Consider the following 17,676-nt stretch of genomic DNA (forward strand, 5'->3'; position numbering starts at 1 on the left):
GGTAGTGACTCCTGTAAGGAACAAAGCCATGTGAACTCCTGCCCCTGGAGGGCCTTGGAAAGGCGCGCTGGCCCCTTCTGAACCGATCTTCCGGCAGCCTAGGCACTGGAGAGGCACCCCATGTACTGGCCAGTTTATCAAGGTCGCTGCCAAATAGGAAAGAGCCCTTAAAGGGCAATCTGGTGAGGCGTGTCTTTGAAGGCGCATCAGCCGACCATCTCCGGATCCAGAGCTGCCTCCTGGCGGCTACGGAGGAAGAGATCCCCTTAGCTGTTGTCCAGACGAGGTCTGATGCAGCATCCGTGAGGAACGAAAGAGCTGACTCCATGTCCGCTGCTGGAGCGTTGTTCCTAACCTGTGACAAACAGGCACGCGTCACCACTGTGCAGCAGGTCGCAATCCCCAAAGAGAGGTGCCACCTCAAAGGTCTGCTTCAGAATGGCGTCTAGTCGCCGGTCATGAGGCTCCTTGAGGGCCGCCCCCCCTTCGACTGGAATGGTAGTGCGCTTGACCACAGCACTAATCAAGGTGTCCACCTGGGGGCACGCCAACAGGTCCTGTATAGCCGGTGCCAATGGGTACATTCCCGTCAGGGCCCGGCCCCCTTTGAAGGAAGCCACTGGTGCTGCCCATTCTAAATCTATCAGTTGTTGTGCTGCTTGCAAGAATGGAAAATGGCGGGCTGTAGGACGAAGACCTTCCAGCAGGGGGTTCTGCGCAGAGGTTACCGTAGCGCTGGGACCTGTAATATCCAACTCCGCCAGATCCTGAGACACCAGGTCGGAGAGATCCTCCTTGGGGAAGAACCACCTCATGGTTCTATATGGCTCAATCCCTGGGGGAAGTTCCCCCTCGTCCGGGAGTTCGGACTCATCCGGTGAAACCTCCTCGTCTGACTGATCTGGACTGTCCAGCGGCAGGGGGACCCGCTCACGATAAGGGCGTGAGGGTCCAGGAACAGGGTCCTCAGGAGCCGCCACCGCCGCGGCAGCCGCAGCAGTCGTAGCCACCGCAGGAACCACAGGGCCTGGACGAGAAGCCGTTTGTATCTGTACAAAGGCATGAATCCCCTTAAAGATATCCACCCAGGAGATGGAAGCAGCCTCTAATCGCCGGGGTACAAGATCCCCCGGGATTCCCGAGTGGTCGAGACTGCCCGCTAAATCCGGAGTAACCCCTGGTGAACTGTCGGCAAATCGTGGTTGAAACGGATCCTGGCCCGAGGGTCCCACGGCCTCCTCACATTGGGCACATAGGGAGTCTGGCTCTTCACTGTGCGTGGCTCTAAGCTGGCATGCAGAGCAGAGGCCAAGGGCTTTAATGCCTGAGGCAGGCGGCGCCGCTGAAGACGCTGATGCGTTCTGTTCCATTTGTAAGAGAAGCGGCAATAATATATGCTTAATATAACAGGCGCACAATAATAATATGCGGCAGCAATATGCGCTTAATACAACAGGCGCACAATAAGAATAATATGCGGCAGCAATATGCGCTTAATACAACAGGCTCTTAACCATAATAATAATATGCAATATGTTCGCAGCACTAGGCGGTCATGAAAACAGCTTAAATGTATGCAATATGCTCTCAGCAATATGCAGTTAACAATACACGCTTAAAGGCTTTCAATAAGTGCTCAGCAATAAGCGATTAGCAATCTACGCTCAATGGTATTCAATAGGCTCCCAGCAATATGCAGGTAGCAATACACGCTCAATGGTATTCAATAGGCTTTCAGCAATAAGTGTTTAGCAATATACGCTCAATGGCATTCAATAGGCTTTCAGCAATAGGCGGTTAGCAATACACGCTCAGTGGCATACAATATGCTCTTAGCAATAAGGCAATATACGCACAAGGAGAAATAGAGCCGCGCCTATTACGGGCGCTCAATACCTGAACAAGGCCCACAAAATGGCACCCTCCACGGCGTGCCACGCCGCCGATCCTCTGTTCCTCGGAGACCAGAAATAAGAGATGTACGCCTTACCTGATCCTCGGCACTTCCCGGCTGGAACCCGGGCGGTCTCCGGCTGCGGGGGGAGAGGGCAAGTACCTTCACCGCCGCGTTTGAGGATATGCACCCGCTGCCTCGTCCACACCGGGACCGAGGCGCCTCGTATGCCTCACCCGAACCTCGCCCGGGGGCTATGTCCCTGCCGCGATTCGGCCACCGGACTGAGGAATTAGACCTCCGGGGGATCACGGAAATCACCCCGGGAAACTCTACTGGGGGAGGGATCTTAGGGTATCACCGCAGGAGTGCGGGGCTCGAAGTTGTAATTGAAAAGAAAGTAGAAAGAAGAAAATAGAAAGTAGATTTGGAAAACACGCTCAGTGAGCGTGCAGGCTCTCCAAACTGCTTTGGAGACGGAAATTACAAAGTTGCTACGCTTCCTGTGGGGGTATATATACCCCGTGCTGATGTCAGATCAGTCTCCAACTGCTAGCACGCAGATACTATACCCATTCGTTCTGAGTCCATCTGGCTACACTCCAGGAAATGTGTGCTTTGGTAGCTACTGTATGTTCAATGTGCTGGATACATTTGTTTTGTGTTACTTACATAGACTTCAGTCCATGATTTAATCAGAGGACTAAAGAATGCTACAAAACAATAATTTAGCCCCTGGGCTGGTAAAAGCAAACCTTTTTCAGAATAAAGAACTTTGAGAAGTAGTGGTCATGATATGAGGCTCTGAAGAAGTAGACTCAGGAATAACATAGGAAAATATGTGTTCACAGAAAGGATGGTGGATACATGAAATAACCTCCCAGAGGCAAAAACAATAATTAAAGAAAGCATGGTATCATTAATTGCAAAGAAGTGAGGGAAAAGTCAGAGTTCAACTGGGGTCTAAGCCATTGTAGTAGAAAATAATTGAGGAAACTAGATTGGTCCTTATCTACTATGAAATTACAGGTTTCTGTTTTGTAATGAAGAGTGGTTATAAAAGTCACATGTGTTTAAACCCCAACAGTGAAGATCAGAGCCAGATTTAAGGCGACTTACACCATGGCTGAAAAGCACCCCCTCCCCCAGTCTTCTCTTCAGCTGTAGTGGGATGGGATCTGCCACTGCTATGCAATTTCAGTCTTCAATCACAGCCAGGTTGGGCCTGTCTTCAGCCGCGGTAGGGTAGAATATGCCACAGCCAGGCTGGGTGCGTCTTTGGCCACAGTGGGATGGGATCCACCATGGCCATGCAATTCCTCTCTGACCATGGTGGGATAAGATCTGTTGTGACCACACTGGGCCTCTCCTCCGTCCCTCATGATGTTCAGGGCACACCCCAGCTGATGGCACCCTGAGCAGCCACCCGGCTCACCCACCCCAAAAACCGGCCCTATTGAAGATATTAAACAGCATCTCCAAAATGTTCAAAAATTTGACAATTAAAAGTTGGCAACCCTAATGCAGCCCTACAGACAGGAATCCTTCAGCGGTGCAGTCCTGCTGACTGGAACAACCTCCTCTTCTCAGCTGTGCAACCCGGCAGACAGCAGCCTCCTTTGGCTGCGTGGCCCAGCTGACAGCAGCCTTATCTTTTCAGCCATGCAGACCCAAGCAATTCAGCAGCCTTCTTTCTTCCTCTGTGCAGGCGTGGCAAATATAGCTGCCTCTTCTCGTCAGTCCACAAGGGGTAAGGACCTAGTGGAACACAAGGCCTTTAATCCCTCAAACCGTCCCTAATCCAGAGCAGAGCAGCACAGCAACAATAGATGGTGCAAATACCTGTAGACAGGATAAATTGAGGGTTTAAAAAAATAAATAAAAAATAAAAGTTAGTGGGAACCACAGCTAAGACTCTGGTGACCGATCTTTGAACTCCAAGCATGGCCCCTGAGTGCCCAGGGTCAATGACACTCCTGCTTAAAATAATCATATTTGGGGGCAGAAAGGCATTTGTCTGTGCTGCATAAACTTGAAGCAAATTTAGTCTTAGTTTGTATTTAAACAAACTTTGATTTAGTCACAAATATATGAGATAGTTCTCGCCTCAGTTAAACTTTGGAATGGGATTTGAATGCTCCTCATTTCCAAGAGAGGAAACATGAAATGTAGACAGGATTTCTCCATATTTTTACTCAGTACTATTTATAGGTTATAATTAATTTGTATTTACATTTTTTTTCATTTATTTCCCCTATAAATTTCAAAGTGAGTCACAAATAAATAGTTCAATACAAATACAATATTTAATAGAATAAAAACACACCCATTCAAAGTGTCACAGTCCAAACCATCAAAGCATTCATAAGGTGTAAATAGCCCACATAATTACAGGCAATGAGAAAGTAAACCCTGTTTCATGTATTGGGAAACTGCTTAAAACCCTTAACCAGCAGCCTACTCTGACTTCTTAAATAGAAATTCCCTACCAGCATATTTGTTCTCAGGCTATTTAGCATAGAGACAAGAGGTCTTCCTTCTTGTTGCCTCCCAGCCTCTAATTCTCTGACCATTCTGACAGCTCTCTGCTTTTTTCCATGCTTTCAATTTCCTGGTTAATTTTCCAACTGGCTCCTAAGGCTAGGATTCTCTTAAACTATACCTCCCAGCAAGCTTTCCCCTAAGAGTAACATCAGTTCTTTTCTTGTTCCAAAGTCACTCTAAAATTATTTATTTAAAATTTTTTATATACCACTTCTACAATGGAAGGTAGATTGAAGCACTCCTACTAGCCAGCTTCCTAAATATCAGGAAAGGCATGCAGACTTGCCTACAATATATTAGGTATTTCAATTGGAAGGGCCATTGTTAAATATGTAGATTTCACAGAAAAGATGTAGTTCAGGGATACAAAATATTACACCAATATATGCAGCTGCTGAAGATTCCATAACATGTACTTACAAATCCCCTTTCGAAACATCTCCTCCAAGAGCCTCTAAGCTTCCAGATGTCACATTCATACCAGAAGCCATCCGTGCTGCCAAAATAAAATTTTAAAATTAATCTATTATCAATAGTAGACAAAGAAAGACTAATTAAGGAGGACATAACATTCTCACCTGCTATTAGATTCTCTTGAAGTTTGAACACTGAATTTTCCACATCAGTTTCCTCTGCAGTCCCTTCATACCTAGGCCAGAGAAAAGTATGCAGTTTTATCTGTTCTATGGTTACCACACTCACTCCCATGATTTATTATGCATTCATTCTGTGATATACTGAGGCATGATTACAATAATACAATTATCCCAGAATATACTAATCCCATTTGAAGGGCACACTATTTACAAAATATTGTAATCACCTACAGAACACAAAATCAAAGCAGCAATATGTAGATTGCTTAAAAAAAATTGTGTGCTGTGTTTTGACTGTTGCTTTATTAATTCTCTTTGACGACATTTTAGTATAAACTATAAAGAAACCCCACTCAAGGCCCTTCCATGAGCCTCATTAAAGAGAGAAGAATTAGTATCAGTAGGATGTTGATACTACCACAGTTCCTTTCCATTTCATTGCCAACAAGCGTTTTTATAGTATGCTTGCTTATTCAATTTTATTCATTTTACAGTTATTTTACTTTTAGGTAGGAGAGGTGATCCATTTCCTCCCAATATTCTAGTGCAAAAGCATATGCCTTAAGTTACAATTCCCCATCTTATGCACATTAAGCTTGTATTTAAACAGCTTTTTGATTCAACAAATACAGATTTTTTTTTCTTTTTTAAACTAAAGAAGTAGAATGAGAGGTGATAACTGTCACAAAGATGAGCCTGAAAATTTGGGGGAAGTTAACATTACATAAAAAATGCCAGGCTGAGTCAGACCATAAAGCCCAGCATCCAAGTCCTGGCAGGATCCCAAATAGGATTCTATGTTGTTTATGCTCATGGTAAGCACTGGCTTTCCCCAAGTCTGCCTGGGTTGGTAACCATTTATGATTTTTCTTCCAAAACTGATCAAAACTTTTTTTAAATCCAGCGACACTACCTCCGGAAATTAATTTCAGAGCTTGTATATTGAATGAAATATTTTCTCCAATTTGTTTTCAATATGCTACTTAGTAACTTCATGACATGTCCCCTAGGCTTAATTTTTTGAAAGAGTAAACTACCCATTCGAGTTTACCTGTTCTACTCCTCTTGCTTTTATAGCTCTCTATCATATCTCCTCTCAGCTGTCAATTCTAGGGCCAGTGCTCCATGACACAAACAAAGTAAATGATAGGAGATAAAGACCCAAATGGTCCATCCAGTCTGCCAATCAATTTGTTCAGAATAATATCTGTCACTCCATGCCAGTTAGCTCTATGCAGAAATGTTACACCAAAAGTTACCAAAGTTATTCAGTTTCTTTATTTCCGTCCCTAACCCTCTAGGGATCCTCCATTAATCCCACGCCCTTCTGAATTCTATTACAGAACTTGTCTGCAACACTTCTTCTGGGAGGGCATTCCATGCATCTACCCTTTCTGTGAAGAAATGTTCTGACATTGTTCCTGAGTCTATCCCCTTGAAGTTTCATATCATGATCCCTAAATACTACACTTCCTTTCCATTAGAAAAGGTTTGATTCATGTGTATCATTAGATACCTCTCAGGTATTTAAAAGTCTATGTGTCCTCTCTTCTAGGTATACATATTTGCATCCTTCAGTCTCATTATATGGCTTTCAGTGCATTTGCCACACTATTTTGGTTGCCTCTCTGGGACTGATTCCATCTGGTCTTTCTTTTTTGAGATATGGTCAAAGTACTCCAAGTAAAGCCTGAACATGGGCATCATTTATGGCAAGGCTGGCCAATTCCAGTCCTCGAGAGCCACAAAACAGACCAGGTTTTCAGGATATCCACAATGAATATGCAGGAGATAGATTTGCATACAATGGAGGCAGTGCATGTAAATCTGATACATATTTATTGTGGATATCCTGAAAACCAAGTCTGTGACTCTCGAGGACTGGAGCTGGTCACCACTGATTTATGATATCTAAAAAAACAACCTCTCTAGCCTGCTCAGATGAGACACTGACCCAATCAATACTGAGGAAATTGAAGTTTCCTATTACTATGTTGCCAAAATTTGCCTAATTTCTGCTAACATTTTAGTGTTTCTTCATCTTGTCCAAGCATCATACACATCCATTACTATATTCTTACCCATCACAAATTGAATTGTCATCCATAATGAATCTAGAGTACATTTTGCTTCCTGCAGGACTTTTATCATGCTTAATTATTAGAGATGTGAATCAGAACCGGAATCTGTTCCGGTTTCGTGGACCATTGGGAAATTATTTTTCCCGCGGTCCACTCTTTTTTTTTTTTTTTTTAAATTGGCTGTGCCGAGCCAATAACCCAAACACACAGCCCAACCCTTCCAACCCCCCCCCGCAACATTTTTAAGTATCTGGTGGTCCAGTGGGGGTCCCAGGAGCGTTCTCCTGCTCTCGGGCTGTCGGCTGCCAGTAAACAAAATGGCGCAGATGGCCCTTTGCCCTTAGCATGTGACAGGGTATCCGTGCCATTGGCCGGCCCGTCACATGGTAGGAGCACTGGATGGCCCGCACCATTTTTAAAGATGGCGCCAGCCGTCCATTGCTCCTACCATGTGACAGGGGCCGGCCAATGGCACGGATACCCTGTCACATGCTAAGGGCAAAGGGCCATCTGTGCCATTTTGTTTACTGGCAGCCGACGGCCCAAGAGCAGGAGAACGCTCCCGGGACCCCCACTGGACCACCAGGTACTTAAAAATTGGGGGGGGGGGGGGGAGGGGGGTTGGAGGGGTCCAGAGGTTTGAGGGATACTAAAGAACTAATTTTAAAGGGTTGGGCTGTGTTTTTGGGTTACTTTTAAGTGCCCTTTCTTCCCGCTCCCCCCCCCCCCCACCCCCATAACGATAAGAGAACCCACAAAATTAATTGTGGGGTTTCCTATCGCTATCAGGGGCCACCCGATATCTGACAAGATTGAAAATATCGGACGATATTTTCAATCAGATAAACGATTCACATCCCTATTAATTATACCATCCTTTACATATAGTTCCACCTTTTCAATGTGATCTGTCCTGTCACATCAATATAATTTATACTCTAGAAGTGCCCAATTGGTTATCATCTTCCTTCCACCATGTCAGATGCCTATGTCTATATCCTCGAATGCTGCCATACATTCGATCTTACTATTCAAACTTTAGCAGTAGATATTTTAAAACATTTGTATTTCTCTTTGCAACCTGCTTATTAGTGAAAAAGTTTAGAACCATTTACATACTGTACTCTATTTGCATCTATATGGACTACTTCAGCTTTAACTACAATCTCGCTACTAGAAAATTCATGGATATCCATCAACTCAGATATAGCCAAATCAAAATGCCCCACCCTAAGAAAAGTAATCAAAAAATCAACCAAGCACAAGACCCCATGGTACACCCCCTGAACTAAAAAAACACAAAGCAAACCCTGAGACAAACAGAAAAAAAAATGGAGAAGAACCCCAATGCCAGAACTGAAAGACAAATACAGAACAATACTTCACATCTACTCAACTGACCAACACAGCAAAACGAAATTACTATACAAAAAAAAAAAAAAATCCACGAATATCAATTCAACCCCAGGACACTTCTACGTCACAGACCTAACCAACCCATGACATCCCCACCATAAACCTAGCACACTTCTTCAAAGACAAAGTCTCCAACATCATCGCCAAGATCCCCCGTCAACATTGACCTACCAGAACCACCCTCACACAACACCACGTGGTCACAATTTGAACCCATCGCATCCACTGAAATTGAAACCATCATTCAAAAGACAAAACCTGCCACCCACCCACTGGACCCCATCTAAACCTTAAAACTCATCTCCAAGCTCATCACCAGACCCATAGCAGACATAATCAACTTATCCCTAGAGCAATGCATCTTCCCCGACAAACTCAAAAACGCAGTAGACAAACCCATTCTCAAAAACCCGCAACGCGACAAATCTGATTCAGCAAACTACAGACCAGTCTCCAACCTCCCATTCAAGGCCAAAAACCATGGCCAATCCTACCTCTTGATACTTCGACATATCTGCCGCCTTCAACACCAATCAATCACAAAACACTTCTAATCACTCAAAGAAATTGGTCTACGAGACACTACAATCAAATGGTTCGAGTCATATCTCACAAACAGAACATTCGACAAAGATAAATACATCAGAATCCTCCCAGATACCTCTTACACATGGCGTCACGCAGGGATCATCCCTACCCTCCACTCTATTTAACATATACCTCCTCCCACTTTGCAAGTTCCTCTCAGAATCAGACCTCACATACTATGTATACGCTAATGACATACAAATCTTGCTTCCCATAAACAAAACCATTGAAAATACCCTAAAAATCTGGAACCAACTCCTCATGAAAACAACTCATCTTCTGTCACAACTATCACTCTGCCTCAACCAAAACAAGACCGAAATCCTACACATATCTAACAACTACACCTCATCCCTCCCCAGCAACTACACACCTAACCTCATGGGGTCACAACTTACACATACCACAAAAAACCTTGGAGTGACTATTGACAATGAGCTAAACTTCAAACATCACATCTCCACAATGATCAAGGACAGATTATTTAACCTACAAACCCTGAAAAAACTCAAACCCCTTCTTCATGCCCAAGACTATTGATTCATCCTCCAAACAATACTCTTTTCCAAGCTCTACTGCAATATACTTCTCCTTGACCTCCCCAATGCTACCATCAGACTACTATAGGAACTACAAAATGCCACTGCCAGATCCATCACCAACATCAAAAAATGTGACATCACCCCGACTCTCAAAGAACTACACTGGCTACCCATCAGCCACAGAATCCAATACAAAACCCTAACCCTCATACATAAAAAAAAAAAAACGAACAATAAGATAGACTGGTTAAACTCTGCTATACTCTCATACACCCCACACAGAAACCTCAGATCCACAGACTCTGGGCTCCTCACCGTCCCCACCTCCAAAACAGCACACCTCTCTTCTACCCGGAAAACGCGCCATATCAGCAGCCAGACCCACACTATGAAACTCCCTCCCACCCCACCTCAGAACGGAACCATAGACTCAAATCTTCAAAAAACACCTTAAAACCTGGCTCTTCCTGAAAGCCTTCCTGCCAGAAACTTAGCCCCCCCCCCCACCCTAGGCCCTATATCTGCTTAGAAGTGAATCATCCTTTCCCCTTTTATTTCACCCCCTTAAATGCATCTTCCAAACCTGAATACAACCCGTAATCTACCTCTTCCTCTTTTGGCACAAGCATATCAACCCTTCCCCGCTATCCTACCCTTGCCCCTATTTTCCCCTGTAATTCCATACTGCATTGTAAATGCACTCCGCCCTAATGTCATACTTTTACCTCCTTGCAAGACACCTGTTTTCCCTGTCACCCAATCTTCCCAGTCCCCCTCAACTACCCTAGATATTCCCTTTGTAAAAAGTCACTGTAAATAGTTAAATCTGTTTCATTTTATCTTTGTCTATTTTTCTTCAAATCACTTGTTAAATGTTAACATCTCGAAGTTATGTAAGTTAACCTTTTCTAATTTCTTATATAAGTTACAATGTAAAAATAAGCAACCATTGTCTTATTTCTGTTTCAGTTACATGTGAACCGATGTGATATCTCGATCGAATGTCGGTATACAAAAACAAATAAATATCCTCAGAAGATATCTCCATCTGAACCATGTGCTTTTGAGCAACTATCAGCTTTCCCCCCATAGTTTAGCTTAAATTTTATTACCAGCAGCCAGGTTTCACCCTGATTAATGTGGATCTCATCTTCTTAGAATAGGCTCCCCTTCCCCAGAATATTTCCCATGTTCTAAAAGATATCTAAGCACCTCTTTTCTGCACCATTGTCTCATCCACACAGAGACTCTGGAGCTCAGCCTGCTTCTAGGGTTGTGTGTAGAAGAGGGAACATTTCTAAGAATATATCTTTGGAGCTTCTGGATTTAAATTTCCTACCTAAAAGCCTAAATTGAGCCTCTAAAGTCTCTCTCCTGCACCTTCCTGTATCATTGGTATCCACATGTGCCACAACAACTGGCTCCTCCCCATCATTAAAATCTTAGGCGATGCATAAGGTCTGATAACTTGCATAGGCCGCCGGCTCGCACAAAGCCTCAGGACACGTGTAAGTCCCGGGGCTTCGTAAAAGGGGTGGGAGGGGGCGTGTCGGCAGTCTGGGGGTGTGTCCTGGGGCATGTCCAGGGTCAGGGGGTGGTCCCGAGTCCCCCGGCACTGCCGCCTGTGCCGGGGGATGCAGAAGCAGCACGCGCAAGTTACGCCTGCTTCAAGCAGGCGTAACTTGCACAACAAAAAGGTAGGGGGGGATGCGGAAGGCACGCTGCGCAGCTCAGCCTGCACAGGCTGCCGATTTTGCGCAGCCTTGCGCACACCGACCCCGGATTTTATAAGATACACGCGTATCTTATAAAATCTGACGTACTTTTGTTTGCGCCGTTGCGCGTACTTTAAGATCTACCTCTAAGTGTCCACATACAACCTGGTCTCCAACAGTAGATCATTATCAGATCCAGTGGAAACACTGGGCAGACTAGGTGGCCACCTAGAGTGCCATTGCTCTGGGGGCAGTAACAGCATCACCTTATTCTCTAGTATGGGCAGGAAGAAGCAACCATTGTGGAAGAAATAGAGCCCACACAGCGGAAGGGGGGTGGACCCAGAACAGCTTCAGCCATGAAGGCGAAGAACCGCATGAGGCGGAGCAGCATCGGCTGCACAAGCTAAGGAGGTCTCAGAGCAATGTCTATTGTGCCGGCCAAAAGTAGAAGGCCGCAGAGCAGTACTGGCTGAGAAGAGGAGGAGGTGAAGCCATATCTATGGCACAGGAAAAGGAGGAAAAGCCTAGGCAGAACGGAGTCAGCCTGCAGGGCAGAAGAAATCAGAAGGCAGAGCATTTTGTGCCCCTGTACTCAAAGGAATCATCCTGTCAAGCAGAAATGCTGAAGGAAGCTCTTGCTGCCCTTATGCTTCCAAAATAGGAATTAGTGAAATGAGGCAGAGAATGCTGTGTGGTAATTGAGCATGTAGGAGACCAGGTGTGAGAATGATTGAGAATGAGGGAGAGCAGGAGTGTATGTATATATATATATATAATCCTTTTCCTCCACCCATTAATCCATCACAATCTTAGGCCACTTGGAAATCAGAAGTCCCGAGGTATGGGAAGAGGGATTTTTTAAATCTTTAACTAGGTGTTTCTTTTTAATGTGCTTGCTGTTTTGAAATATTTTATTGGTGCTTGGAAAATTAAAAAAAAAAACAAAAAAAACTTTCTAAGCTATTGATGAAAACATTAACATCAGCTGTTTTGAAATATATATACTGTATTAGTATGGTTTCACGCTTATGACATTTACCGTATTTTGTTTGTTGTCTGAGGAATGGGGGGGTTTTTTTGTTTTTTTTATTTCTTCAGTGTAGCATTGAATACAGGGTGATTTGTTACAATGAACAGTTCAGATTTTATCTGCAAGTTTTTATTTGTACTTAAGGACCTTCATTTTTAGTTTTTATTTTATATGGTAATTTCAATGTTCTAAAAAAAAAAAAGTGGGAAAATGACTTTTCCGTTGATTTTTCCTCCTATGTGTTATAGCAGTCATTTTTCTACTTATATTTTTTTTGTTGGCATAACATTGAAATTCCAAGAAAAATTAAAATAAAGATTGAAAACAAAAAGGATCATATTTATATTTTCTGTTCTCTATTTGGTAAGTGCCTATTAGTATGGATGTGTGACCAAGGTGAGGTATTCTACTAGCAGGTAGCTTCTGTGTAGGGATCTATAGCAGCTGTAGAAGTGTGCACAGCTGTAAAATTCCAAAGAATTATTAATCCTTGTGTGGTAGGGCCTGGCCAGCTCTGCTTCACTGGATAGAAAGACACTAGTAGACAAAACATACAAGTATGAAAAAGAATAGCAACATATGGAACATTGAGGAGGCCTGGAAGACATGCTGCACTGTGGGGGGCAGGATTTGAATTCTGTGCCCTGAGGAAAGGGTGGATAAAAAGATAAAATATTTTTCCAGAAACAGAGGGACTAAAGAGCAAACTGTAGGAAAGGAAATGGTCAACAATAAAGAACCAATATGAACAGGTTCAGGCTGGTTTTTGGGGAATATAACAAAGACTGACTAGTGACTAGGTGCTGCCTGTTACATACACACACAGGATAAAAGGAACCTATTGATTAGTTTTAAATGTGCTACATGCTAACTGCACAGAGTGCCCCCTAGTCTTTCTATTATCCAAAAGAGTAAATAAGCAATTCCCATTTACTCATTCTAGGCCTCTCATGATTTTAAACACCTCTATCATATCCCCCCTCAGCCGTGTCTTCTCCAAGCTGAACAGTCCTAACCTCTTTAGTCTTTCCTCATAAGGGAGCTGTTCCATCCCCTTTATCATTTTGGTCGCTCTTCTCTATCACAACTACATCTTTTCTGAGATGCGGCAACCAGAATTGTACACAGTATTCAAGGGGCGATCTCACCATGGAGCGATACAGAGGCTTAATGATATTTTCTGTTTTATTCACCATTCCCTTTCTAATAATTCCTAACATTCTGTTTGCCACAGCACACTGAGCTTACGATGTCAATGTATTACCCACTATGATGCCTGGATCTCTTTCCTGGATGGTAGGTCCTAATATGGAATAGCCTAGTGGTTAGAGCAGTGGACTATGAACCAGGAGACCAAGGTTCAAGTCCCGCTGTCGCTCCTTGTGACCTTGGGCAAGTCACTTTACCCTACATTGCCTCAGGTACAAAAACTTAGATTGTAAGCCCTCTGGGGATAGAGAAATACCTACAGTACCTGAATGTAAACCGGTGTGATATCTCAATTGAGATGAATGTCGGTATATAAAAATAATAAATAAATAAATAAATAAATGTAAGTATAGCATGGGTTATTTTTCCCTATGCGCATCACCTTGCACTTATCCACATTAAATTTCATCTGCCATTTGGATGCCCAATTTTCCAGTCTCACAAGGTCCTCCTGCAATTTATCACAATCCACTTGTGATTTAGTTACTCTGAATAATTTTTTATCATCTGCAAATTTGATTACCTCACTCATCATATTCCTTTCCAGATCATTTATAAATATATTGAAAAGCATGGGTCCCAGTACAGATCCCTGAGGCACTCCGCTGCCCACAACCCTCCACTGAGAAAATTGTCCATTTAATCCTACTCTGTTTCCTGTATTTTAACCAGTTTGTAACCCATGGAAAGACATCGCCACCTATCCCGTAAATGTTTACTTTTCCTAGAAGACTCTCATGAGGAACTTTGTCAAATGCCTTCTGAAAATCCAAATACACTACATCTACCAGTTCAACTTTATCTGCATGTTTATTAACTCCTTCAAAAAAGTGAAGCAGATTTGTGAGGCAAGACTTGCCTTGGGTAAAGCCATGCTGACTTTGTGCCATTAAACAATGTCTTTCTATATGTCTGATTTTGATCTTTACAATACTTTCCACTATTTTTCCTGGCACTGAAGTCAGGCTAACTGGTCTGTAGTTTCCAGGATTTCCCCTGGAGCCTCTCAAATATTGGGGTTACATTAGCCATCCTCCAGTCTTCAGGTACAATGGATGATTTAATGATAGGTTACAGATTTTTACTAATAGATCTTAAATTTCATTTTTTAGTTCCTTCAGAACCCTGGGGTATATACCATCTGGTCCAGGTGATTTACTACTCTTCAGTTTGTCAATCAGGCCTACATCATCTTCTAGGTTTACCATGATTGTTTCAGTCCATCTGAATCATTACCTAAGAAAACCTTCTCCAGAATGGGTATCTTCTGATGGCAAAGAGAATTAACTCATCAAGCTATGTGGTCTCTGTTTTTCAGTCTGACTCGCCAGTCATAACAGCCAGCCAAGAAAAATATCAAAGTCGACACCCTCTAAGTCTTTTGACCCAGCTGATACCTCCAAGGACCCCCCATCCATCAGCTCATTGATTCAGCAAAGGTCATCACAAATGGCTATGGTACCAATTTTGGTTCCCCATGGAAAGACACTGACAACCAGACACTTCCACCAAAAAGAGTCCTAAAATGGGCTCATAACTCCAAGTTGGCCAGCCATCAGGGCATCTGCAAGCCCATAGATCTAATTTCCTGTAATTACTGGTGGCCAACTTGACTAAAGATGAACAGATTTATGTATTTTCTTGCATTAACTATGCTCAGAAGAACCCGGAGGCTGTTGTTCAACTTGCAAATCTGGCAGACCACCATTTTCTTCTCAGAAAAGCTGCAGATCACCACATGAAGGATGCCAACAGGAATCGCAGACATGCCCCTCAATTATCTCCAGGTGATAAGGTGTGGCTCAACAAAGATCATCATGTTTAAAGTGCCCTCCGTCAAATTTGCCCCTAAATTTACTGGGCTCCATCAGGTGAACTTTAAAATCAAGATCTTCTCTCCCCATTTCTAATATTTTCCATGTCTCAGTACTTAAACCAGTTATTTTCAGATACACCAAGATGATCCATTCACCTTACAGAGTCTCATCTGAATGATTGGAATCCATTATTTCATTTTCTTCAAATTCCACAACTGGTAAGAAAGACTTATCTGGTGGATTGGAAGGGTTATGGCCTCAAAAGAATGACTTTGGAAACCCATGGAAAATATTAATACTCCAGACTTGATCAGAAGATATCAGTTCTTCCCCCTCAAACTTAGAGACTAGAAAGGGAATCCTGGTGTGGGGACACAGAGGGGAGGTACTGTACATACCATTGACCACACATCCCTGCCTCATGATTTAGGTCCAGCATGGCTCCTAGAATCTGGCTTCACTTCTATATCCCACTCTACCCAGGGAACTCACCTACTTCCAGGTTTTATAGGTCTGACTCCTTGAATTTCCTGTGGTGCTGGCTGTTAGCACCACTCCAATATATAGAGAAGCCAGGTCCACTCAGATATCTTCCTCCTCCTGAGTCTTTTCGCTAGTCCTGCTTCTGGTACTGACCTTTCTGATAGCTATAATAGAGTATTGTAATGCTCCTTACATAGGGTTACCCACTTGCCGGTTGAGAGCATTACAATCGCTGTTGAATGCAGCTGCCAGACTAGTATCTGGTTGTCCAATTAGAGAACATATTTCACTGTTTTAAAGGCTTTACATTGGCTCTGTTTCGTATCTGATCCAATTCAATGTCTTAGCGTTAGCTCATTGCGCATTATATGGAGATGGCCCTGTATATTTGAAATCATTACTACAGTGGTATCCAGCCACCATGTGTTTTGAGATCTGCTGATTCGCAATTATTGACCTTAACCATGCAGCTTTCATATTGGGTAAGAGACTAGTAGTTGTGCAGTTTCTGCAGTAGCTCCATATTTAAGCAACAAGCTTCTGCAGTCTCTTTGGCAAATTTGTGAGCATACGTTTTTCTAGAAAAGCATTAAAAGTCCATTTCTTTTCTAATGCATTTAAAATGTAACTTGCTATTTAAGTCCTTTCACCAATTTTTAGGATTTTTATATTGTGCTGCAGTTTTTTTTGTTTTTGTTTTTTTTATATATGTTGCATGTCTTTCATTGTTTATTTGTAATCCACCAAGAATGGAAGTCCAGAAATTTGTCGGAATAGACATTTTTGAATAAAATTACTCCTTGTGATCCAGCTTTGTTCCTATCCTCAGACTGACTCACTTGTATATGCTCACTGCCTACCCTGACCTCAACCCAACTCTAATCTTTGTATGAATGTTGCCTGTCCCTACTTCAACCTCCTGCTAACTACACGGTGCCTCAGGTCCTACTCATCATCAACAACCTGTTAAGGTCTACCTGATGTGACAGTTTATTAAATGCTTGCAGCAAATCTTTGCAAGATCCAGAGATGAGAAGAATTACCAGACTATACCTTTTCTGATTCACAGAATTCATTTATTTTAATGCGATTATAAAAGGTGCTTGAGAGGAGGGGTTGGAAGAAAGAGGAATATCCCAGAGGGTGATAGTATATATCCTGCCGACTCTTCCTTAAGCAAAAGCTAGCATCTTTAGTTTCTCAATCCCTGTCAAATATAAGAAAGCAGATAGTAGCTCCATAGATAACCCTAATATGGTCAATATTAGAAAGACTTTCAAATCTTTTCATTTTCACAAGTTGCTAAAGGATTTAATTGATTTGCCATGGCTTCCTGAAGCAAATGTTAGGGGAGGCTGATCCTTAGTCAAGTTGAACCCCTTTGTTCCTCAGGAAAGAAAAATTTCACTTTCCAAAAGGTAAAGGCACTTGTCTATTCAGTCACTTCAGTGGAGGGAAGTGCTGCATTCAAAAAGATTCTCAGGATAGAAAATAGAGTCTGTGCTTCAATAAACTTTTGAGGTTAATATGGCTCTTCAGATAGTTTGCAGTTCTATAGTGGAGAAATCAGGTCTGGGTCTGGCACAGTTTGTGCAGGATGCTTTAAAGGATGAATCCATTCATTTGGAACCCAGAGCAGCATATTTAGCAGATGCATATGGCATCAATAGTGGTGGCTAGAAGACTACTTTGGCTGCATAATTGGTCAGCGGATACCACGCTTAAAGACCAATCTGACAAAGCTTCCTTTAAAAAGGC

At 42.9% G+C, this 17,676-nt stretch overlaps 1 protein-coding gene across 5 annotated transcripts in view; it reads right to left on the reverse strand.

The window, feature by feature from the left end:
• LOC115090703 (lymphoid-restricted membrane protein-like) overlaps nucleotides 1-17,676 on the reverse strand; it is a 1,037,620-nt gene that overhangs the window by 839,901 nt on the left and 180,043 nt on the right. For all 5 annotated transcript variants that reach the window (XM_029600146.1, XM_029600141.1, XM_029600144.1 and 2 more), the window contains exons 5-6: nucleotides 5,017-5,087; nucleotides 4,859-4,934 (exon numbers count right to left, since the gene is read on the reverse strand). In XM_029600146.1, the coding sequence (XP_029456006.1) occupies nucleotides 4,859-4,934; nucleotides 5,017-5,087 (147 nt within the window). The remainder of the gene's footprint in view (nucleotides 1-4,858; nucleotides 4,935-5,016; nucleotides 5,088-17,676) is intronic.

Source organism: Rhinatrema bivittatum, chromosome 4 (assembly GCF_901001135.1).
Source record: "Rhinatrema bivittatum chromosome 4, aRhiBiv1.1, whole genome shotgun sequence".
Taxonomy (NCBI): Eukaryota; Metazoa; Chordata; class Amphibia; order Gymnophiona; family Rhinatrematidae; genus Rhinatrema; species Rhinatrema bivittatum.